Source organism: Danio aesculapii, chromosome 9 (genome assembly GCF_903798145.1).
Source record: "Danio aesculapii chromosome 9, fDanAes4.1, whole genome shotgun sequence".
Taxonomy (NCBI): Eukaryota; Metazoa; Chordata; class Actinopteri; order Cypriniformes; family Danionidae; genus Danio; species Danio aesculapii.
Window position 1 is genome coordinate 51093408 of NC_079443.1, and position 27500 is coordinate 51120907.

General features: G+C 34.1%; 1 protein-coding gene across 4 annotated transcripts in view; it reads left to right on the forward strand.

Moving 5' to 3' along the window:
* LOC130235370 (RNA-binding motif, single-stranded-interacting protein 1) overlaps positions 1-27500 on the forward strand; it is a 185659-nt gene that overhangs the window by 136210 nt on the left and 21949 nt on the right. For all 4 annotated transcript variants that reach the window (XM_056465944.1, XM_056465945.1, XM_056465946.1 and 1 more), the window contains exons 5-7: positions 10946-11103; positions 18189-18268; positions 24798-24913. In XM_056465944.1, coding sequence (XP_056321919.1) covers positions 10946-11103; positions 18189-18268; positions 24798-24913 — 354 coding nt within the window. The remainder of the gene's footprint in view (positions 1-10945; positions 11104-18188; positions 18269-24797; positions 24914-27500) is intronic.

The window sequence follows — 27500 nt, forward strand, 5'->3', positions numbered from 1 at the left end:
ATGGGGGCGTGCGAGAGATCTGCAGAGTGGACGGCAACATCAACAGCCTGAGGTATCAAGACAAGACAAGGCTTCAGCAGGATAGCGCTCCTCCTCATGCTTCAGCCTCCACATCAAAGTTCCTGAAAGCAAAGACGGTCAAGGTGCTCCAGGATTGGCCAACCCAGTCACCAGACATGAACATTATTGAGCATGTCTAGAGTAAGATGGAGGCGTTAAAGATGAATCCAAGGAATCTTGATGAACTCTGGGAGTCCTGCAGGAACGCTTTCTTTGCCATTCCAGATGACTTTATTAATCAGTGATTTGAGTCATTGCAGAGATGTATGGATGCAGTCCTCCAAGCTCATGATGGAGTCAGACACAATATTCATTCTGTTTCCACTGCAGCATGACCACATATTCTATACTGGACATTATTTCTGTTCAGTGACAAGACTTTTGTCTAAGCAAAGTCAGACCTTACTGTCCTAATGAGATAATTAATAATCAAGGCATGATCATATGTTATTGTGGTAAAATAAGTGTAATCTAGAGGTCTTTGCCTTTCATATAAGCCACTTCTGATACCAAATAATCAACTAGAAGTCGAGTTATTATTTGTTGTTCCTAAAACTTAGATAGGTAAAAAGACGGTAGTGTAGAGTTGGGGTCAGAATTATTAGCCCTCTTGTTCAATTTTAATTCTTTAAATTTTTTTCCCAATTTCTGATTAATGAAGAGACGAGTTTTTTCAACACATTTCTCAACATAATAGCTTTAATAACTAATGTCTAATAACTGACCTACAGTGACCTCTGATTGACTGTTTTAACAGATGTGTGACCTGTTTTTGAAATAAAGCAAACGGTGACAAGTTTGCATTCTCGCACCAATAAAAGGATGACCTTGAAAGAAAAACAGTATTTTACTGTTTAACTTCCACATGCCAGCACACACTTAGGAGTCTATTAATATACAAACTATATGCATCTAATGTGACTTTACTTTTAGGCTATAATTAGACACTTGTTTTAACACTTACGATTTATATCAGCACTCATGACCGCTGAAATTTCCTGCATAGACTGCTTGGTGTGATTATGCTTTGACAATGGTATGAACCATTATAGGGGTGGTCAAATGTGTAATTTCATTTATATTATTTTAAAGAGCCCCCATTATACATTAAAAAGGGTCACATTTTGGTTTTAAGGGTCTCCAACAACAGGGAGATATGCATGCAAGGTCAAAAAACACTTTCATTGTCTTATGCATTTAATCATTCATTCATTCATTTTCTTTTCAGCTTAGTCCCTTTATTAATCCGGGGTCACCACGGCGGAATGAACCGCTAACTTATCCAGCACATGTTTTAAGCATCCCAGCCGCAACCCATCTCTGGGAAATATCCATACACACTCACCCACACTCATACACTACAGACAATTTAGCCTACCCAATTCACATGTACTGCATATCTTTGGATTGTGGGGGAAACTGGAGCACCCGGAGGAAACCCACACAAACGCAGAGAGAACATGCTAACTCCACACAGAAACGCCAACCGACCCAGCCGAGGCTCGAACCGGCGACCTTCTTGCTGTGAAGCGACAGCACTACCTACTGCACCACTGCGTCACCCTAATATGCATTTATTTTTACCTAATTATCTCAGCGACTCCCATATGAATCGGATTATGGAAAACTCCTGAAATTTCAACCCCCCTCCAATCGTTTTGGTAAGGTCTGTGAACCCCCCGGGTCGCCAACATTGGTATAAGATCTGATCGCAGCAGCCGCCTGAAACACGCTTCATATTAGTTCAATTACTATCATCCCAGTACACAGTACCCGGTTCTCAACTGTTATTCAGACACCTGGAATCTTCATTTGATTCATTTGAAGCACTATGAGTCGACTCTTTTATAGATGAATCAATAGTTTTAAACACTGTCCACTTTCAGATAGCCTTAGCTGGATATTTCACTTCACTTAGAGCTGTGTTACACACTACATGGAAGGTCATTTTCAAAAACCCATAATAACCCAAAACTGAGAATGTGTCAGTCTATAGAGACTCCTGTCGTTGTTCATTGGTGCTTCATCTAAAACTCCACGTTTATAATCCTCTTAGTCTGAGCTGACATTATATTTAGCAGCTCAAAACTCTACTGGAGGACGGCTGCTTCTCACTCAGGGCTGTTTATGCTAATGAGCGAGAGATGGTCATTAGTGGGCGGGGCTTCCCCCCTCTGATGACATGTACAAAGGGAGAATGTCAATCAAAATGTTTCCACACACTGTTTTTATCAAGTGATTATAAAACAATATAATTAATTAATTAGATGCTGGTTGGTTATATTCACACACTGTTGCCACACAACTGTGTTTAAACCACTTCTAAAAGTGTTAAAAATGAACACACACACATGTTGTTTTGATGTCCTTCAGGGGTGCTCAAGCATTATTTAGCGTAATTCGCACCCTGTCTTTAGGTAGTTGCTGCAGTTTTGGACTTCCCCACTCCTGATAGCTCCATCTGTATGTTTAAACATTGTGTTTGAGGACTGTTTGGTTTGTTTTTCTGGGTTCAGCCCTCTGCCATTGTTCCCTAATGGTGCTCTGCTGATTTCTTCTGTCAGCGTATTACTTTAGTAATCCAGTCCCGCCTCTCTCTTGTCTTCTCTTTGTTCTGCTCATTTTCCCTCCGTCTCTTCGGGGTGGAGATTGAGCGCTGTAGGATGTTAATGAATATTAATGTAGCGGCCCTTTTGTCCCCGGGGAGAGACACACGCTCACACGCGCTCTCTCTCTCTTCTCTCTCTCTGTCTCTCAATTCACTTTATGGGCTGACATACATGGGTATATGTTGCTAAAAGTGCACAGTGCAGGGTAAAAAATAAAGTCAATATAAAAAAATCTCTCTCTCTCAAGAACATTTCACTCCTGATGTGTTTATTTTAGGGATTAAATATTGTCAGAAACAAAGCGTAAATTGGCAGCTGATTCATTTCATTGTTGTTCAAGCGAATCTTATGTCACAAGGAGGAATAGGATGAGGCAGTTAACGAGTGATGATGCTAACAATAATTATAATAATAATGATAACAATAATAATGTTAAAAAGAGACAAATATTTAGACACTATACACACTATAAAACATCAAAATACATAAATATTTATATAAAACAGTGATCAATTCAATTCAAACTTGCTTTATTGGTGAACAGAATGTTACATGTATGTATTGACAATGCATTTGTGATGTTTATATTAAATAAAACATATGAAAACAAGTGTTGTTGTAGTGAGTAAAAAATAAAAATAATATTTAACAGCATATTTAACAATACACATTTTAGGATAAAACAATAATAATAAATAAATAAATAATAAACAGTGTTTTTATCAATCAACATTTTAGGATTCATTTATAACAATTTAGAATTGTTTTTTTTTTTAAAGATTTATTTTTGGCCTTTTTGCCTTTATTAAGTGGATAGGACAGTTTTACAGACAGGAAGTGATGTGGGAGAGAGAGAGGGGGTAAGGATGAGCCGGGATTCGAACTCGGGACGCCCTGAAGTGCTACTGCACCATATGTCAGTGCGCTAACTACTAGGCTATTGCACTGACACAATATAGAATTTTGTGCGTGCGTGCGTGCGTGTAAGCTCTGTTTCACTCCCCTTTTTTATACACTGTTAACGATTTTTGTAAATTACACAGTATTTAACTGTAACAGGACAGTTATGCAGTATGTTACTGTATTTTAAAGTTGCATTGTGAAAATTGCTGTATTTATACAGTAAAAATATACATGCAATTCTATAAAAATTATGTATGTATTTATATAAATACGAATACTGCAAGATAAATGGTCCTGTAAATGTAAAAACTGTATTTTTGCTGTAATTTGGATTACAGTAAGTTATTGGTGTACTGCAGATTCTACAGGAAACAGTGATACATTGACAACATTAAAACTTAACGTAGTTTTGCACTCCAGCCCTACAGCATCTAGCCTAGTTTGAAAACTCCAGGGTTGTTTTTTGGATTGTTGCTATTCTCGTCTAAATCGATTGGAATATTTTATTTATTTTTAAATATTCTGTATGGTCAAATGCAGATGAAGTTGTTTCAGTATTAAATGTCAATCTTGAATGCATATCACATTGTAACCTGCAGTGAAACAAATTAGACAGACTTTGAAAACGGTTACACCGTGCATGCTGAGTGAGGAACAAAGCCAGTTTCCATAATGAAAACATTTATTCGTTCAGAATGAGAGACATTTGATTAGCTTCTATTAAATGTGTCTTGTCCTGTGTTGTTTTAACAAATGCCATTGCAATCTTTGTTTGATTTATTTATTTGCATATTTAGATTTTTTTATTTATTTGCATTTTTATTTATTTGCATGATTTGTTCATATTCTTAATAAAACTAAAGGGTTTAGAAATCGAACGTTGTTTTTACCCCGACGCAATTTAATAGGGCACTATAAAGACTAAAGAACTGAATTCTTATATGTGCTTAATATTTGCAGCCTAGGGCTATGCTTCTCACCATGTGTTGTAGACATCTTTTCGAAAACAAACAGTATAGCAGTGTTTCCTCTAGGATTTTTCCCAGCTGTGGCGGCCTTTTACACAGATCTACCAACTACCTGTGGCGTTATTTCATTGACAAACGTCGTGAGCGCAGTATTACAAGTCGAGATCACATTCATGTAAGACGAGCATGTGAATCTCTGTGCTCGAGCGCCGATTTCCTCTGTTCGTGCACAACTTCTTGCGCGGCCTCAAATATTCGCTGCTCAAGTGCAGATTTTTTTTTGTGCGCTCTCAAATAAACGCTGCTGAAGTGCGATTTAGTGCGTTAATGTAACGATTATGCCTCCAACATTTATTAGATTTGCTAGGAATATTTATGAATGTCTCCATCAGACCTACAGAGCGGTATTAATGTGTCCTGAAGTAAAGTGAAACAGCTATAAACTCCAGCAAGATCAAGTCACTGTATGCAGAACCACAGACATTTGTCTATAAATAAAATATAATTATAGAAACTCTGTTCATCATAACTGAAAGCTGCGTCATGTCTGTTGGCCACACGCATCACGCACCTTGTTGAAGCCATACATTGTAAATTGGCGATTGGCCACAAGGTGTCAGAACCAGACTATATAACTGTGGCTTCACTGCATGGAGGAAGAGAGCGTTGGTAGGAAGCACACAGTAGCACTGTCTCAAATGGCACACTTTACACTATGCACTTATGCATTTACACACTTAACAGCATAGTATATGTAGGTAGTGTCGTCCCAAATGGAGCACTAATGTTTTTTTACTAAGCAGAAATTCAAACCATTTCCCTTATGACGTTTGCCAAATCAGTGAAATAAATGACCAAACTATCAAATAATACCTGTCATGAGTATAACCGCATTCACCATCGGGAGGCGCTATAACCGCTCTCGTAGGAGAATTTAGCTTTCACAATCCAATATAAATAAACAATATAAATCTAACATGCATCCTCGATAGCTCCGCCACTTTCGCTACGTGAGCAAACCTGCGGTCGTTGAGTGCGTGAGGTGTCCATCATTACACACTTCATTTTACCGGCTGAACGAGTGCATCATCCGGGTAATTAAAGTGCACTTATTATTTGTTGAGTTTTCAGTGTGAACGCACTGCTTACACTCTTTATACTACAAAATGGCGCAGAATAGTGCATAAGTATGCGATTTGGGACGCAGCTTGTTTTTGACCGTAACTCAACGTAACAGCTTAAGGTAACAGAGAAGTGTGCATTATAGAGTAAAGAAAATTGATGAAGGATTTCTGTTGATTGGAAAATAAAGACGTTTTTATTTGCATCTATTTTGCATACGGACTCTGACTTTACGCGTAAAAAACTTGCTTGCTCTACCAACAAAAGTGCCAATGGACAGCTACACACCTGTCAGTCAGCATGTCACCTTAAAGGGTTAACAAATAATGCACAGCACTACTACTTACAGAAAAGTTTGCGCTGTTATAATTCACTTACATTTTAATATGTTTTGGTGCAATTATAATCCGCTATTTCAAAAAACAACGACTGAATGTTTTGAATGAGAAGCTGTAATGTAGCTGTGGTGGGATGAATTTTGGTGTGGCGCCCCGCCATGGAAGAATGAATGTAGCGAAAACCATACATGTAAAAGCATGTTTAATACTAAGGAAACCAAAACAACCCAACAAAATTTTAGTTTAATTAAACGCATCACGTTACATACGGTACCTTTGCATAAGGTACACATACAGTACTGTCCTATCTAGTATTGTCAAAAGGCAAAGCTGAAAATTGCATGTAGATGTTTTAGCTGATGAAGTGTATGAAGTCTATGGTTAAAGCGCCACACAGCGGTCAAAAGTCGCAGGTGCATTTACTACTGCCACGGCGTTGGCAAGCACGGCGGCAGAGGGAACATATTGAAGTGTTAACGTCTGTATGCTTAAAGGGATTTATAGTAGGTTGGGTTTAAATTTCTCGAAAACAATGTTCGTTTATGGCTATAAGTATTCTCGCTAATCTCGTAACAAAAACATCAATTTAAAAAAAATTTTGATTGGTCAAGTAAAAATAGTAAAACTGTGTTACTATTTTAAAGATATTATGCTAACGGTTAGCATTTTGGCAGATCACCTATTGCACCTTTAATAATGAGGAATTGAGTTTTGAGAAGAAATGGTGGATTAACCAATGTAAATATAAATATATATATATATATATATATATATATATATATATATATATATATATATATATATATATATATATAATAAAGTATAAAAATAAAGTAATGAATAAAGTAATAATAAAGTATAAAAATAAAGTATATATATATATATAATAAAGTATAAAAATAAAGTAAATATATATATATAATAAAGTATAAAAATAAAGTAAATATATATATATAATAAAGTATAAAAATAAAGTAATGAATAAAGTAATAATAAAGTATAAAAATAAAGTATATATATATATATAATAAAGTATAAAAATAAAGTAAATATATATATATAATAAAGTATAAAAATAAAGTAAATATATATATATATAATAAAGTATAAAAATAAAGTAAATATATATATATATAATAAAGTATAAAAATAAAGTAAATATATATAAATATATAATAATAAAGTATAAAAATAAAGTAAATATATATATATATATATATATATATATATATATAATAAAGTATAAAAATAAAGTAAATATATATATATATATATAAAATAATAAAGTATAAAAATAAAGTAAATATATATATATATATATAAAATAATAAAGTATAAAAATAAAGTATATATATATATATATATATATATATATATATATATATATATATATATATATATATATATATATATATATATATATATATATATATATATATATATATATATATATATATAAATTAAAAGTAAATTAAATGATTTTAGTGGTAAAATAATTTGCCTTTTAAAAGTCAAGTCAAGTCTCTCTCTCTCTCTCTCTCTCTCTCTCTCTCTCTCTCTCTCTCTCTCTCTCTCTCTCTCTCCCTCTCTCCCTCTCTCTCTCTTTGTTTCTGCTGATGAAAGGGAAACTACAGCAGGAGATCAGTCAATGTTTCACTGCACAGAATAGATTGGGGGCGTCGGCCAAGAGCTGCATGCAAATTAGCTGCTCATCAATATTAATACTCACCCTTTATTGGCCTGGGAGTCAAAAGTGGTAGACGTGTTTTCACTTTAACCTCATTTATGAATTGAATTCACCTGTACTCATGTATTTAGATATTAGCTTTGCTATAATCTAGTAAGTGGTTCGGTTTGGAGGAATAAATATAAAGCACTGCTGGGTTTTTTTCTATGGCTTAATGTCTTCTGTTATGTTGTGGGTCTTTATTCTCTATTCTTCATCTATGTTTAGCTGCTTTAACACAATCTACATTGTAAAAGCACTACAGAAATAAAGGTGAATGTGATGTTTTTTTACAATTCATTGTGGCGAAGAAGTTTACCAACGATATGAAGGAAAAGAAGGAAAACATGGTTAGCACTGTCGCCTCACAGCAAGAAGGTCGCTGGTTCGAGCCTCGGCTGGGTCAGTTGGCATTTCTGTGTGGAGTTTGCATGTTCTCCCTGTGTTGGCGTGAGTTTCCGGGTGCTCCGGTTTCCCCCACAAGTCCAAAGACATGCGCTATAGGTGAAGTGGGTAGGCTAAATTGTGTGTAGTGTGTGAGTTTGTATTGCATTGCTATTTTTTTTTTACTAGAGGAACTCTCTAATGTCTGACTTCAAGATCTCATTGGCCCAAAGTCTTGTTCCTCACACACTTTATTAAGCATTTTATGTATTTTTTTTATATTCAGCTCTCGAAGTGTAAGTGTTTTTGTAATGCACTTTGAATCTGTTAGGTTGTGTAAGAAGTTCCCACTGATGGGCAGGTGTGTATGGTCAGTGATTTCTGTTGTCAGATCTGCAGGTGTTCGTGCGTTAACTGATAAAGTGTGTATAAAGTGTGACGGCGCTCTGGAAGTGTGTGAATGATAAGATCTGTAGGACTGAGGTGTTTTTACAGGTGTGTGTGTGTGTTCTGTGTTCAGAAGTGAGCATTAACACACTTTTAAGCTAAACCTTCATCCTGTGGTGCTGTAAAAACAGTGTTTGCTTCTGCTTTACACACTTTATTTGCATATTCAATACAATATAACTGAAGTTATTATGCAGAAATCATTTTGAGGCAATTCGATCGATCCTAAATGTGTTACTTACGAATTGTAAATCATAAACTGATTGCAGATTACGTAATGAAGATTAGGATTAATGTAATTAGAATGTATAATCTATTAGATTTTATTGTACTGTGCTGCTATTTTTGGGGACTTTAGATTCAGTGTATCAATTGAAATGATTGTATTTATATATGAAGAGTTCAAATGTAAAAACCTCTAAATGCCATCTGAAATTTCCTTCAAAAATGAGCAGTGTTGGGCAGTAGCGTCGCTAAGCAGTGATGCCACTAGTTTACATATATTTCTCAGTAGCGTGGAGGTAGCGTCGCTACTTTCTAAATCAAATAGCTTTTCAGTAGCCAAGCTATTTTTTAGTCGAGTAGCGTCAAGTAGCAGTAGCGTCCACACAAGCTACATTTACCGATCGCGGATCAATGAGTGACTGCACCGACATTCACGCATATGTGAGGCCAGTGTCTAGCCGATGAAAGTAAATCCATATGATGGTGAGAATGACGATTTCTTCTTCTTTCTGTTTTACGGTGGTCAACAACAAACTTTCTGGTGCGTTACTGCCACCTCTCGCTCTCGTCTGTGATGTTGCCAACCAATTAGGCTAACATGAGAAATTTGCTTGATGGAAAGATGACTGAGGGAGAGGAGTTAATTCTGATACCTGAGACCATACCTTAACCATCACTGGGAAACATCCATACACACTCACTCACACTCATACGCTATGGAAAATTTAACCTACCCAATTCACCTATAGCGCATGTCTTGTGGGGGAAACCGGAGCACCCGGAGGAAACCCACGTGAACACTGAGAGAAAATGCAAACTCCACACAGAAATGCCTACTGACCTAGCCGAGGCTCGAACCAGCGACCTTCTTGCTGTGAGGCGATCGTGCTACCCACTGCGCCACAGTGACACCTCAATATAATAATAATACAATATTAATCATAATGAATATATAAAATTAACATATTATATATAACAAACAATATATTCATTGATTTAATTAAAAATATTATTCAGTTATTATTTTTGCACTCTGATTATGTGACTTTGTTCAACTCTAAGCCTAATAAAACAGCACAAGTTTAATAGTTTTTGTCCATTTTTATCTCTCACAGCAGCAACTTAAACTGCCATTTAATTATTTTTATTTCTATTTATTTATTGTTTTATTCTGTTTTATTAAATTTTATTTTATTTTATTTTATTGAGTTTTATTTTAGAGCATTGTTACGACCACGGTCACAACATCAGATGAGGGAAAAACACAAACGGATTGGTCTAGGGCACTGATCATCAATCAATCCGGCCCGCTGAGCCATTCAATCCGGCCCGCGACTGGATTCCTAAATTGTGAGGATCAAAAAGAAAATAGTGGTCCACACTATTAAAGCAACTAAAAATAACAACAACCGAGTCTCTTGTCAGAATAACCACCATTTATGACTATATTTAGGCTACACTCCGAAATGAGGACAGACTATGCGGTGTTAAGCATTTGTTTCAAACAGGCTTAAAAAAACAACGAACGCCTAACTTTTCCTCATGCCCTTACTTAACATTAGTTTTTTATTTTTAAGTCTCAACAACATGCTTGATACTAATTTGAAACTTAACTAAATGTTAAGCCAGAATTTGATTTTTATTTGATTTTCTTCTTGGAGGTCCGGCCCCCAAGGAGACTGTCTGGTAAAACCCTGGCCCTCTGACAAATATAGTTGATTACCCCTGGTCTAGGGGTTTCATTAACTGAATAACCAAGCATAAACAAAGTTTGGGGAGAAAACACAATAAACTAAGGCTGAAAATGAAAGGAGCACAACTCCGCGTCTGAACGGCCGCTCAAATCCCTGTCTCTGAAATTCTGCAGCACGAGCTCTTAAAACGCCGGTGGACAATGATCCTAAGGTGCGAAGCTCTACTCAATCAAACGCAGAAAAACAGCAACAAAACACTAGATGGTGACAAAGTAACAAATAAATAAATAATAAATACAGGGGCATGTAACAAGCATTAAGGAATCACTTGCTACCATGCTCTGAATAATACCGTTATTATTTTTAGCATGCTGAATAAGTGGTTATTATTATATTTCATAAGGTAAATATAATAAAATAGCACAATATTCATGATTTTTCCCTCTGTTTTCTCTCTCTCTTCTAACAGCAACAAGAGCAGGACCCGACTAACCTGTACATCTCTAACCTGCCGCTAACCATGGACGAGCAGGAGTTGGAGGCCATGCTGAAGCCCTTCGGTCAGGTCGTCTCCACACGAATCCTGCGAGACACCAACGGGGCCAGTCGAGGGGTCGGATTCGCAAGGTGAGGGTCCACATTTCACCAATATTTACTGAATTCCCCCTCAATGAACATGTTTACATGGACGTCAGTAAAGTGGTCCCTCGCTATAATGCGGTTCACCTTTCACGATCTCACCGTTTCGCGAATTTGACATGCTTTTTTACAGCGCATTGTGTTCTGCGTCCTGATTGGCTGTAGACCATTTTTTAGAATAATTGTAAAAAAAAAGTGGAGTACTTCGTGGATTTCACCTATTTCAGGTTATTTTTAGGACATAACTCCCACGATTAATGAAAGACCGCTGTAATCTATTTGTTTGCCATCTGAATAAGATTAAAGGTCCCTTGAAGTGCTTTGAAATGTGCAATTTTTTATTCAATGTTATCGCTGTATTATAGGTGTAATCTGAACTTAAAAATGAAGAGTGGGTGGGACATAGAGTAGCTCCTCCCCTTTTAAAAAACCAGCCAATGTTGTTTCTAGTCACCACGGTGGTGCAGTGGGTAGCAATGTTGCCTCATGGCAAGAAGGTCTTAGTTCAAGCATCGGCTGGGTCAGTTAGCATTACTGTGTGGAGTTTGCATGTCGTGGGTTTCCTCCAGGTGCTCCGGTTTCCCCAACAAATTCAAACACATGCGCTATAGGTGAATTAGGTAGGCTAAATTAGGGCTGATCGATTATGGGAAAAATCTTAATCACGATTATTTTGGTCATAATTGTAATCATGATTATTCAAAACGATTATCAGTTGAAGGCAAAATTATTCGACCTCCTGTGATTTTTATTTATTTATTTTTTATATATATATATATATATATATATATATATATATATATATATATATATATATATATATATATATATATATATATATATATATGAATATTTCCCAAATGATGTTTAACAGAGCAAAGAATTTTTCACAGTATTTCCTATAATATTTTTTCTTCCGGAGAAAGGCTTATTTGTTTTATTTCGGCTAGAATAAAAGCAGGTTAAAATATTTTGAAACCTATTTTAAGGTCAATATTATTAGCCCCTTTAAGCTATATATATATTTGATTGTCTGCAGAAGAAACTACTGTTATACAATAACTTGCCTAATTACCCTTAAGCTTTTGAATGTCTGTTTAAGCTGAATACTAGTATCTTGAAAAATATCTTGTAAAATATAATGTACTTTACATCATAGCAAAGATAAAATAAATCAGTTATTAGAAATCTGTTATTAAATCTATTATGTTTACAAATGGGTTGAAAATAAATCTTTGCATTAAACAGAAATTGGGGGAAAGGGTCACTAATAATTCAGGAGAGCTAATAATTCTGACTTTAACTGTATATATGCAGTTATTTTCCTTCCTGTAAATAAGGAAAGGGACATAAATACAATAAAATAAAAATATGAAGCAAGCTGTGCTTTAAGCATCTTTACTGTAAGAAAAAATACTTTAATTATAGCTACAAAAGTCCTTCAGTCAAGAGCAGTGAGTGATTTTCTCCTTTGGTTGTTTGAATAATGATAAAAACAGGCGGCAGCTGGATTATTGCGCACTGTCACTTTAATAATAGTGCAGCTCTGATATGGTTTCACTTTTACATGTCTTTTGATTCTCAACTCGTTTGTTTATTACACAAATGAGGGTTAATATGAATATTTACTGAACACCGCGCTCTGATACAAATGTGCATGTATTTGACCATTAAAGCGCTCGCATTAATATGGCGTTAGATGCATGCGGTCTCGTTCGCGTTTTTAAACATGAATGATTCGAATGTTCATCAATGAATGATGCGCATCCCGTGTTGCAAACGTTACATTACAGTACATGCTTTTATTAATGTTCATGTGGAACTGAGCTTTGCAGAACAACAAATGTGTACCACTGGAAAAGGGGCGGTATATGATGCAATAATCGTTTATCTCGATTCATGTTTTTTCATAATCGTTAGAAGCCAAAATCGAAATCGGATTTTCGATTAATTGCACAGCCCTAGGCTAAATTGTCCATAGTACATATGTGTAAATGAGTGTGTGTGGATGTTTCCCAGTGATGGGTTGCGGCTGCAAGGGCATGCGCTGTGTAAAACATATGCTGGATAAGTCGGCGGTTCATTCCGCTGTGCCGATCCCTGTTTAATCAAGGGACTAAGCCGAAAAGAAAATGAATGAATGAATGATGTTTCTTGTTTATCACAGCTCTGCCAGTGAGAGTGGTTGAGCTTAAGCGCATCAAATGAAAATCAAATTAGAAGCGTCTTGAAGGGGCGGGGCATGTCAGATACTAGATCATTTGATTGGTCAGAAGATTTAATGAGAAACTTAAGCATTGCGTCCTGTCGCAGTACAGTGTAACGAAAAGTACTACAAAAGGTAACAGTTTCATTAGGGTGTTTACATGTCTGCAGTGCACTTCAATAATGCCTCTAATATAGGCATACTCCACATGTCTTTATTCCATTTAACCATGTCCTCCTTATAACCTGTATATTTATAACAAATCTGTACACACAATTCAACATCCAGATTTTTTTGACTAACTGCGTCTCTGTTTAATGTTTATCGTCTTTTTTACTTTTTATTTTTCATATTTATTTGTTTTGGGCGAAGCAGTGGCGCAGTAGGTAGTGCTGTCGCCTCACAGCAAGAAGGTCGCTGGGCCGCTGGTTTGAGCCTCGGCTCAGTTGGCGTTTCTGTGTGGAGTTTGCATGTTCTCCCTGTGTTCGCTTGGGTTTCCTCCAGGTGCTCCGGTTTCCCCCACAGTCCAAAGACATGCAGTACAGGTGAATTGGGTATGCTAAAATTGTCCGTAGTTTGTGTGTGTGAATGTGTGTATGTGTTTCCCAGTGATGGGTTGCGGCTGGAAGGGCATCCGCTGCGTAAAACAAAAATGCTGGATGAGTTGGCAGTTCATTCCGCTGTGGCGACCCCGGATTAATAAAGGGACTAAGCCGAAAAGAAAATAAATGAATGAATTTATTTGTTTTGTCACTTGTCACTTTATGTACACTGGAAACTTCTGTAGCCAAAACAAATTCCTTGTGTGTGTGAAGCACATTTGGCAATAAAACTGATTCTGATTCTGATTTCAGTTTAGTTCGATTGTGACTTTAGTCAGATTAAGGTCATCAGAGATCACTGTTTGCATGATACACTCTTAATCAGAGTATTGTCTTAAAGCACCGTGGCAAAGTCAATTACAAGTCAAGCACTTTATAATGTCCATTTCTTCCAAAATTAGATTCAAAGTTTCCCGCTTGCATCAAAAATAAGCTCTCTTGCTTAAAGCCATTCTCAGTTGTTTGTCGTCAAATGCCTAAAATCTGCCGCGTGCGATCTGTCGCATTAAAATGGAGGGGAAAGTACTTCAAAACAGTACTAGTTTGATTGTGGGGTGTCCATGTCTGTACTGCACCTCAATAGTGACACTAATATAGCAATACTCCACATGTCTTTCTTTCATTTCTGTTTAGTTCAATTGTGACTTTAGTCAGATTAAGGTCATCAGAGATCACTGTTTGCATGATATACTCTTAATCAGAGTATTGTCTTATGGCCCGTTTCCACTGAGTGGTACGGTTCGGTTTGGTTTGGTACGCTTTTATGGCCGTTTCCACTGTCAAAAGACGTACCGAACCGTACCGTACCACTTTTTCCGCACCCTTTCGAAAGGGTACCAAACACGAGAAAGGGTACCAAAAGGCGGAGCCACACGCGCAGCTGAACGCTATTGGTTTACAGAGATACGTCATTCGCTTACGCAACAAGCCAGAATGAAAACAAAAAAACCGCCATGTTTAAAATACACAGCAAGAGATTATAGCGGAATTATTTATATATATAATAACGAGCCATGGTCGATCCGGGCTCAAACAAACCTTGTCGTCATCTTGATGAACAGCCACAAATCCAAGAAGTAGAGCAGATTTACCCTGTGCCCCGTAGTTTTTTACGAGCCAGTCTGAGGCGCGAGCGGTTTCGCTTTCTTGCTAGCGCTCGCATGCGTCTAACATTATATCTGAAATAACAAACTTCTTGAGCTGATGATAATAACCTGCGCTTGATTATTGACGTGCTTTTGAAACCCGATCCTGTCAGACACTGATAAACGCGAGAGTGAAGCGTGAAGAAACAAAGGAGAAGCCGGAAAAAAGGAGCACATTATTCAGCAAACATGAACAAAATGCCATGATTAACTAACTTATCATCTTCACATTTTGAACTCATATGAACTGAGAATGCGGAATTACTCTCTAACAGAGGCTACATGTGCTGCTGAGGATTACAGACACAGATGAGAGGTTTTCACTGACTGTAGGCTATATTTTGTGTTGATTTGAACCTAAATACTGACGAAATGTCTGCTATATGTAGTTCTTCTGTAGTTGGTGACATATCGGAGACTGTATGGGCCTGTATGTGTTTATATATGTTCATTTATTTAGTTATTTAATATAATTACAGACGTTACAGTAGGCTGTTTCGCACTGTCATTGATCTGCAGTTATAATCAACTCATGTTCATAGAAAAGTTACTAATAAACATTATACACCAGTATTTATGTGTATGAAGCATCTGTTTTGTGAGAAGTGCTTCTCATATGATATGTGAACGACCCATACAGCTTTATTGTAGACATTTCCTCGAGTGAGAATGACGTCGACTGAAACTTTCTGTCATACACCACGCCCACCAAAAGGGTACCCTTGTTAGTGGAAACGCAAGCCTGATAAAGGAGACCCGTACCAAACCGAACCGTACCGTACCAGTCAGTGGAAACGAGCCATTAATGCTCCACGACAAAGTCAATTACAAGTCAAGCACTTCATAATGTCTGTTTCTTCCAAAATTAGATTGATGGCATCAAAAATAGGCTCTCTTGCTTAAAGCCATTCTCAGTTGTTTGTCGTCAAATGCCGAAAATCTGCCGTGTGTGCGTCCTGTCTCAATAAAATGGAGGTGAAAGTACTTCAAAACAGTACTAGTTTGATTATGATGTTTGTCCTGCACTTCAATAATGACACTAATATAGCAATACTCCACATGTCTTAATACGATTTCAGTTTAGTTCGCTTATGACTTTAGCCGGATTAAGGTCAACAGTCAACAATCGTAAATGAAATATTGTCTTAATCGTAATAAAATCAGAGTATCGGTGTCCATGTAAATGTACTCAGATCAGCACTGCAGCCTGCAGGACATCAGAAGTGCTGGAAAACCCCTGGCTTTCTGCCCACCGCATCAAAAAAACAAACACTTCAGACCCTCCCATGATCCTTTAAAATATAGCTGTGTATCTGACATTTCAGCATGGAAAAGCACTGAACTCTCTCAACTCGTCGACAAGTAAAGACTTGATTGCACTTAGTGTTTACTCGTGCACATTTCTAAGGGAAAAATGATTTAGAAATGGTTGATTTATTCAGAAAAAACTGTGTTTTGAGAAGCGCTTATTCCTAGATCAATCTTTTAAATACTAATAATACTTAATACTGATAATAACACAATCGTTGAATAATGTGTTATGCTAATATCATGCTAGTTACATGCTATTTAATGCTAGAATCATGCTAGTTATATGCTAATTCAGGTAGAATAATGCTAGTAACATGCTTATTCATGCTAGAATCATGCTAGTTACATGCTAATTCATGCTAGAATCATGCTAGTTACATGCTAATTCATGCTAGAATCATGCTAACAACATGCTAATTCATGCTAGAATCATGCTAGTTACATGCTAATTCATGCTAGAATCATGCTAACAACATGCTAATTCATGTTAGAAACATGCTAGTAACATGCTAATTCATGCTAGAAACATGCTAACAACATGCTAATTCATGCCGGAAACATGCTAGTAACATGCAAATTCATGCTAGAATCATACTAGTAATATGCTAATTCATGCTAGAAACATGCTCATTGATGCTAGAATCATGCTAACTTATGTTAGCAACTGCCTAGCAACCACTCAGAATACTTTAGCAACTGCCTAGCAACAACCTAGCAACACCTTAGCAACCACTCATAACACCCTAGCAACCACGTAGTAACACCTTAGCAATGACCTAGAATACCATAGCAACCGCCTAGCAACAACTTAGCAACCACCTAGCAACCACTCAGAACACCCTAGCAACTACCTAGCAACACCTTAGCAACCGCCTAGCAACACCTTAGCAAGCACTTAGAACAACCTAGCAACCGCCTACCAAGAAACATGCCAATCTATACTAGAAACATGTTAACATATATGTACTTATCTATGCCGACTGTTTCAAACTTCATAAAAACTGCTTCAGTTATTTACACTTTAAAACGACTTCAAACTTTTAGACTCGGCTTTTCAAGCCACCATAAAGTTTGTCCTCAAACTTTAATATCTAGTTTGACTATACTAGATATTATAAATAGTATTATTATTATTATTATTAATACGATTAAATGTTATATATACATATTTTTATTGTTAATTATTATTAACATTATATTGGTATTATACTGGGCGACACGGTGGCTGTCGCCTCACAGCGAGAAGGTCACTGGTTCGAGTCCCGGCTGGATCAGTTGGCATTTCTGTGTGGAGTTTGCATGTTCTCCATGTGTTGGCGTGGGTTTGCTCTGGGTGCTCCAGTTTCCCCCACAGTCCAAACACATGCGCTATAGGGGAATTGGGTAGGCTAAATTGTCCGTAGCGTATGAGTGTGAATGAGTGTGTGTGGGTGTTTCCCAGTACTGGGTTGCAGCTGGAAGGGCATCCACTGCGTAAAACAAATGCTGGATAAGTTTGCGGCTCATTCCGCTTTTGGCGATAAATAAGAGACCAAGCTGAAGGAAAATGAATGAATGAATGTTATTATATTAAATATTCTTCTTCTTCTTCTTCTTCTTCTTATGATGATGATGATGATGATGATGATGATGATGATGATGATTTATATTACGCTGTGGTGACTCCTGATAATCAGGGACTAAGCTGAAGGAAAATGAAGGAATAAAAAGAGACTAAAGAGAATAAAGTTATCTTCATCTAATGCTAATGAAGAAAGTGACGTCTCTGAAATGTGTATATCTATAATATGATATAATATACTTCTGCAGGATGGAGTCAACAGAGAAATGTGAAGCCGTCATCTCTCACTTCAATGGGAAGTTCCTCAAAACACCAGCTGGAGTTATGGGTAAGTTCATGTCTGCGTGTAATCATCATCTACTTTTAGAGAATCGTTTGCAAAGTATTTGTGTTTTCACCCTCATTTTGGCTCCAAACTTATGACGCTGACTATTAGGGCTGCACAATATTGAAGAAAAAAAATTACATCTGATATATCTACACTAACTGGCCATTTTATTAGGTACACCTTACTAGTACCGGGTTGGACCACTTTTGCCTTCAGAACTGCCTTAATCGTTCGTGGCATAGATTCAACAAGATACTGGAAATATTCCTCAGAGATTTTGCTCCATATTGACATGATAGCATCACACAGTTGCTGCAAATTTGTCGGCTGCACATTCATGATGTGAATCTCTCGTTCCACCACATCCCAAAGGTGCTCTATTGGATTGAGATATGGTGACTGTGGAGGCCATTTGAGTACAGTGAACTCATTGTCATGTTCAAGAAACCAGTCTGAGATGATTCACGCTTTATAACATGGCTTGTTGTCCTGCTGGAAGTAGCCATCAGAAGATGGGTACACTGTGGTCATAAAGGGATGGACATGGTCAGCAACAATACACCAGCCTGAACTGTTGATACAAGGCAGGATGGATCCATGCTTTCATGTTGTTGACGCCAAATTCTGACCCGACCATCCGAATGTGGCAGCAGAAATGGAGACTCATCAGACCAGGCAACGTTTCTCCAATCTTCTATTGTCCAGTTTTGGTGAGCCTGTGTGAATTGTAGCCTCAGTTTCCTGTTCTTAGCTGACAGGAGCGGCACCCGGTGTGGTCTTCTGCTGCTGTAGCCCATCTGCCTCAAGGTTGGACATGTTGTGTGTTCAGAGATGCTCTTCTGCAGACCTTGGTTGTAACGAGTGCTTATTTGAGTTACTGTTGCCTTTTAGTCGGCTGGAACCAGTCTGGCCATTCTCCTCTGACCTCTGGCATCAACAAGGCACTGGATATTTTCTCTTTTTCAGACCATTCTCTGTAAACCGTAGAGATGGTTGTGCGTGAAAATCCCAGTAGATCAGTAGTTTCTGAAATACTCTGACCAGCCCATCTGGCACTTAAATCCCCTTTCTTCTCCATTCTGATGCTTGCTTTGAACTGCAGCAGGTCGTCTTGACCATGTCTACATGCCTAAATGCATTGAGTTGCTGCCATGTGATTGGCTCATTAAAAATTTGTGTTAACAAGCAGTTGGACAGGTGTACCTATTAAAGTGGCCAGTATGTTTTATTGAAAGAGCCTTTCATGAAACTCAATGTACAACCAATATACAATTTAAAAACAATAAAGCAACAGTATAAAATAGAGAAATGTAGCTTTTAAAATACAAAGACCAGCAAAACCCAATGGAGCGGTGCAGTTTTAAGGAGTGTGTATTTTTAAGTCCGGCTTTGAACAAAGAGAGAGTCAATGTTACGGATATTTATAGTACAAACACTGTAAATGATGACAGAAGTGTTAATTTGGGATGAGCTGCTCAGTGAATGTGTGCTTGAACTCAGTTTGTGTGCATAAAACACTCCACTGCTGTGTTAAAGCACATTCATTCATTCATTTCTTCTCTGGTAATGATTCTCCTCATATGGGCTGTAAATGGAAACAGGCTTTCGGGCATGTGGTGCAACCGCTCAGCCGTACTAAACAGCTCTCGCACGAATGTAGATTCAGACTCGCTGCATGAAACGCTGAACTCATGCAAAGCTGCAGGGTCTGATAGAAGTAATGCAGCAGTGAGGGCTTTTTGACTATTCATTCATTCATTTTTTATTGCAGTACAACTCACACTGAAACAACATAAGATGCCATTTATATTCATGTTTTATTTATTGTTTTTATTGCCGTACAATTCACATTGAAACTAAATAAAATCCCATGTTTTCATTTATTTATTGTCTTTATTTTTTATTATTTATTTATTTTTGTTTGTTTTATTTTTTATTGCAGTAAAATTCAGATTAAAACTACATGAAATACCTTTTTTTGTATTCATTTATTTGTTAAATCCAATACAATTCACATAGAAACAAAATAAAATACTATTTATTTATTTATTTATTGTATTTATTTTGTTTTATTTTTATTTACTTTTTTATTGTAGTACAATTCAAATTAAAACTACATAAAATACCATTTATTTATTTTTTGTGTTTATTTTTATTATTATTATTTTATTGCAGTACAATTCACATTGAAACTAAATAAAATCCCATGTTTTCATTTATTTAATGTTTTTATCTTTTATTTTTTATTTATTTATTTTTTTATTGCAGTAAAATTCAGATTAAAACTACATGAAATACCATTTATTTGTTTATTTATTTTTGTATTATTTTGTATTTATTTATTCTTTATTGCAGTACAATTAACATTAAAGCTAAATAAAATTCCATTTATTTTTTGTATTATTATTTTTTATTGCAGTTAAACTCACATTAAAACTATGTAAGATGCCATTTATATTCATGTTTTATTTATTGTTTTTATTGCCATACAATTCACATTGAAACTAAATAAAATCGTATGTATTCATTTATTTATTGTCTTTATTTTTTATTATTTATTTATTTATATTTTTTATTGCTGTAGAATTCAGATTAAAACTACATAAATTACCTTTTATTTTTTATTGTTTTGTATTATTTATTTTTTTAATCCAAAAAATTCACATTGAAACAAAATAAAATACTATTTGTTTATTTATTTTGTTTTTCTTTTTATTTACTTTTTTATTGTAGTACAATTCAAATTAAAACTACATAAAATACAATTTATTTATTTTTTGTGTTTATTTTTATTATTATTATTTTATTGCAGTACAATTCACATTAAAACAAAATAAAATCCCATATTTTCATTTATTTAATGTTTTTATTTTTTATTTTTTTATTTTTTTATTTTTTTATTGCAGTACAACTCACATTAAAACTACATGAAATACCATTTATTTGTTTATGTATTTTTTGTATTTTATATTTATTTATTCTTTATTGCAGTACAATTAACATTAAAGCTAAATAAAATTCCATTTATTTTTTGTATTATTATTTTTATTGCAGTTAAACTCGCATTAAAACTACGTAAGATGCCATTTATATTCATGTTTTATTTATTGTTTTTATTGCCATACAATTCACATTGAAACTAAATAAAATCTTATGTATTCGTTTATTTAGTGTCTTTATTTTTTATTATTTGTTTTAATTACTTTTGTTTGTTTGTTTTTATTGCTGTACAATTCAGATTAAACTACATGAAATACCTTTTATTTTTTTGTTTTATTTTTTATTATTACAATTTTTTCTTGCAGTACCATTTACATTAAAACTAAATAAACTACCATTTATTTATTTGTAATTAGTTTTTATTATTTATTTGTATTATTATTTTTATTGCCGTACAATTCACATTGAAACTAAATAAAATCGTTTGTATTCGTTTATTTATTGTCTTTATTTTTTATTATTTGTTTTAATTACTTTTGTTTGTTTGTTTTTATTGCTGTACAATTCAGATTAAAACTAAATAAACTACCATTTATTTATTTGTAATTAGTTTTTATTATTTATTTGTAATATTATTTTTATTGCAGTACAATTCACATTGAAACTAAATAAAATACCATTTATTTATTTATTTATTTATTTATTTATTTTTGTATTTATTTTTGTATCATTTATTTGGTTTTATTTAATTTATTTATTTATTTAATTCACATTAAAACCACATGAAATACCATACAATAACATACAGACATGTAATAATTAATGTTTAATTAAAAATGTAAAAACAATAAATAATGGCAGTTTCACAATTCACATATTCAATAATATATAACTAAATACAAAAGCAAAATATCTTTCAATATCTTTCAGTTTTTCAATATATCTAAATAAGATTACACATGACAGGCAGACAGGACAGACAGTCAAACCTAAAACAAAAGTTATAAAAGGTTTCTTATAAGAACTAATGCATTTGCAGTCATCCTTTCCATCACTATATATGCTTTAATAGCAAATTTAACCAATAATCAATATTTAAAAGATGTTTATTTTCCCAATGTGGGAGAATATATCTATTTTTTCTAAAATAAAAATAACATAAATCAATTGTTCATATTGTGGTATCACATCCATTTGAGAAAATGATCCTAACAAGCAGCAGTGATGGATATTATTGATCAGTGGCTCAAACCAAATAAATGTGTGCTCATTTTTCTGTACTGTGAGTCTTTGAGTGGGATCCGGGGCTAGCGTGGCCTTTCTAAGCATTTTAATTGGATTATTAGACTGAAATAGTCTCCACTGACCATGTCCGAAAGGAAGGAAGGGGATTATACAGCTTCCAAATTAGAGACAGTTTGTGGGAAAGTCACTGTGGATGGAGCCAGGAGGCTTATGTGATGGTGTAAACTGGGAGAGATTTTGATTTACCATTTATGCTGTGGTAAATGGATTTGCATGACTGTTATGTAGACGTGTGAAAAATTAACAGAGGTTAAAGTTGCATAACTAAAGTTAACTTGCAAGGCAACATGAGAGTTTGTGGCATTAAAATTATGTTTTAATTTTGTTTTATTTAGTTTTTTGTTTTATTTTAACTTTTTTTTATTTAGTTTTTTATTTAATTTTGTTTTATTTTGTGTCTGATGGTTTCATTTCTATGTTTTAGTTCTGAAATTCTCAAACAAAAACCAATAAATAAATTTTGGCCAGAAAAATGTACTTATTTTTGGGTCCTATTTTTTTTTTTTATATATATTATATTATATTATTTTATATTATATTATTTAGTTTTTTGTTGTGTTTTGTTTTGTTTTGTTTTATTTTTTATTTTATTTTTTATTAATTAATTAATTTATTTATTTATTTATTTTATTTTTTTTTATTCTTTAATTAAATTTTTTTAATTTAATTTTAATTTAATTTTTTTTAACCTGATGGTTCCCCTCTATGTTTTAGTTCAGAAGTTCTCAAACAAAAGCAGAACTTCTGTTGTTGTGTTTTGTTTTGTTTTATTTTTATTTATTTATTTATTTATTTCATTTTATTTTATTTTTCATTTTATTTTTTATTAATTAATTAATTTATTTATTTATTTTATTTTATTTATTTATTTATTTATTTTTTATTCTTTAATTACATTTTTTTTATTTTATTCCTGATGGTTCCCCTCTATGTTTTAGTTCAGAAGTTCTCAAACAAAAGCAGAACTTCTGTTGTTGTGTTTTGTTTTGTTTTGTTTTGTTTTATTTTTTTATTTTTTTATTTTTTTATTTTTTTTATTCTATTTTATTTTATTTATTTATTTATTTATTTATTTATTTATTTATTTATTTATTATTATTATTATTTTATTTATTTATTTATTTATTTATTTTTATTTATTTTTTATTTTTTTATTTATTTATTTTATTTTATTTTATTTTTTTATTATTATTATTTTTTTATTTTTTTATTTATTTATTTATTTATTCTTTAATTATCTATTTTTTATTTTATCGCTGATGGTTCCCCTTTATGTTTTAGTTCAGAAGTTCTCAAACAAAAGCAGAAAAAAAACTTATTTTGTGTCCTATTTTACGTACATAATATTACATTTTTAAATAAATTATTTCTGTAAACTCTACACAGTCTTAATAACTAGGAAAAAGTCCAGATTTACCCAAAATCACAATTATAAGACAAAAATGACATAAAAATAGTTGTGATTATGAGATATTATGAGATGTGCTTAAGATAATGTCTTATTTGTAACAAAAACTCAAAATGAATCTTTGCTATAATTAAAACACTTTAATCTCATAGTTGTGATTTTGATTATTATTTTATACAGCGATATACAGGCATATCAGAATAAAACAACTAACTGAAGTGAAGTCATTTTAAATTTAAGATAGACTGAAACTAATTAAATCAAACAATACCTGATGTCTGATACGATGCTGAGGTATCAAGCGTCTTCATGTATAGTCAAAGGGGGAAGGGCTAAAGATAACGAGGCCTTTGTGATGTCATCAAAACGAAAGTTGTTTCAGATGCTGATAAATGCACTGTTGTTTGTCTTCATGTTCGATGCATTTAATAACACACAGCACTTTATAAGAAAATCAAAAGCAAGCAATGATTAATAAGTCTAACATTTAAACCGAAAAATAATATAAAATATTGTTCATACAACATGCTTACTATTATTTGTATATATAATTTAATATTTCATTTATGTCTTTTTTTTTTTTTTTCATTATTTTATTGATGTTTTTTTCTAATACGTAGGAATTACATCACTGTTTATGTGCGTGGGGTCAGAGGGGGAGGGGCTAAAGATAATGAGGCCTTTGTGATGTCATCAAAAAAGGAATGTCGTTTCAGATGTTGTTTATTAATCATGTTGATTGTAATAAATGACACACAGCAGCTCTCCTAGGCTGTTTAGCACAGTCCGCGTGCGAGAGTTTTGATGAAAGGGCTGAGTTTGAGCAGGAGTGAGCAGTCTGCGTCCCGCTGAGAGTGTGTGTGTGTTTCTCTGCAGCCCCATCAGAGCCCTTGCTGTGCAAGTTTGCGGACGGAGGCCAGAAGAAGCGGCAGAGTCAAAATAAATATGTGCCGAACGGCCGAGGCTGGGGCCGAGACGGAGAGAGCAGACTGGTGAGAGACTGCAGCGCTTCTACTCTCTGTCCTTCAACTGACCTGTGACTGTGTGTGTGTTTGTGTGTGTTTTATTATTCACATTTTTCTTCTTTAATCTGTAACTTTTTTTATTGTTTAGTTTTCTTTGTTATTATATTTGTGGCTAATAAGTGAAGTTTCTTAAACTAATTTGGAGAGGAGCACGTGATATGATTGAGCACGTCTGGCCGCTCATCTGTAATCAGTAATAATCCAATCAGAGTGATCCTAGTCTACTATAAATGGATCATTTTCTCCCTACTGCTCTATCTTCGATTGAAAGAATCCCCCCTTCCACCCCATCTCCCCCTTTTCCTCCCTTTTCTAAAGGGGGAGCTCTCGAGACCTACCTGATCTCGGATCTCCTGATATGCTTATTGACCGGGCGGGAGCCCTGGGCTCAAATATCTCCGAGCTCAGGGTTCTCTCCCGGGACAGCATGCCAAACCTGCTTTATACGCCAAGCATATCTATATGATAACTCTTGAAAGGAAATTAAACTGGTTCCTCAAATTTTAGTTTAGTTTAGTTTATTGAACTGGACCCTTATGGCCTGTTTCCACTTAGTGGTATGGTATGGTATGGTATGGTACGGTATGGTACGGTACGGTACGGTACGGTATGGTATGGTATGGTACGGTACGGTACGGTATGGTATGGTACGGTATGCTTTTATGTCCGTTTCCGCTACACTGAAAAAAGATGATTCCTTGGATTTACTCAATTTTTTTACATTAAATGGTTGTAAACAATTTATTTGGGCTGAATTTAAATGAACAAAGTTGAACATTATTAAATTTAATTTGTTTGTTTAAATTCAACACAAATAAATAGTTTGTAACAGTTTTGCATGCAACTTTTTGGTGTGAACTTACACTAGTCTCACGGTTCAGTTATGATTATCATGCCATTGATTCGGTTCAATTCAATTTTGATGAACCCAAAAGAGCACATGTCACTCCGCTACTCACCCGTTTGCACTGGCTGCCAGTTGCCGCTCGCATCAAATTCAAAGCTCTGATGTTTGCTTACAAAGCGACCTCTGGCTTTGCTAATTCGTATCTGCTCTCACTTCTGCAGATATATGTGCCCTCCAGAAACTTGCGTTCTGTGAATGAACGTCGCCTCGTTGTTCCATCCCAAAGAGGGAAGAAATCACTTTCCCGAACTCTCACATTCAATCTGCCCAGTTGGTGGAATGAACTCCCTAACTACATCAGAACAGCAGAGTCACTTGCTGTCTTCAAGAAACGACTAAAAACGCAACTGTTTAGTCTCCACTTTCCTTCCTAATCTGTAACTGCCTCTCTGGCTATACCACTAACTTTTTGTCAATATTTCAAATATTTTATAATAGTTTTAATATTTAATTTTCTCTATTTTCCAATTTTTCTGTTTTTAGGTTTTAATTTTTTTTGCTTGTTTTAGTAATTTTGCTGTGTGCTTTTATCATTTTATAACAATCTATATAAGTTTAAGCTTTATGCCAGTTCATTTATTATTATCATTATTTTTTATTTCAGCTTTAATTTCAGGAAGTTTACTTTATTTGGGTTGTTATCAAAGCAGTTTTTAATGTCACAATGTTTCATGCTTTGTCAATATTTTTTTATATTTTTACATTATTTTTATATTTAATTTCCCCTTTTTTTTACTATTTTTTGTTTTCTCTGGTTTTAGGGTTAAATAAATTTTTTTTTGCTTGTTTTAGTAATTTTGTTTTGTGCTTTTGTCTTTTTTTTATTTTATTTATTTAAAATAAAAAAAATTAAAAAATAATAAAAATTTTATCTTTTATTTATTTAATTTTTATTTTTTTATGTGTTTTTTGTACAGCACTTTGGTACCCATTGTGGTTTGTTGAAAGTGCTATAGAAATAAGTTGAGTTGAGTTATCATTTAATACTTTATGCCAGTTTATTTATATATATATATATATATATATATATATATATATATATATATATATATATATATATATATATATATATATATATATATATATATTGCTTGGCTTCATTTTTATTTCAGCTTTAATTTCAGGAAGTTTACTTTATTTGGGTTGTTTTCAAGGCTGTTTTTAATGTCACAATGTTTCATGCTTTGTCAATATTTTTTTATATTTTTACATTATTTTTATATTTAATTTCCCCTTTTTTTTACTATTTTTAGTTTTCTCTGGTTTTAGGGTTAAATACTTTTTTTTTGCTTGTTTTAGTAATTTTGTTTTGTGCTTTTGTCTTTTTTTATTTGATCATTTAATGCTTTATGCCAGTTTATTTTTTTATTTTTATATATATATATTTTGCTTGGCTTCATTTTTATTTCAGCTTTAATTTCAGGAAATTTTGTACTTCAACTTACATTACAGAACTCATTACACTCATTACATTACACTCAATGCGTGCTCGATTCAGTGTAACATGATGCTCTCTCTCTCTCAAAAAAAACAAACATTACTAATGCTTTTGCTTCTTAGACTTTACACACCTGAAACTTGCCTATAGCACTTGTTCACTGCTGCTCTTATAGTTGTGTAAATTGCTTCCTTGTCCTCATTTGTAAG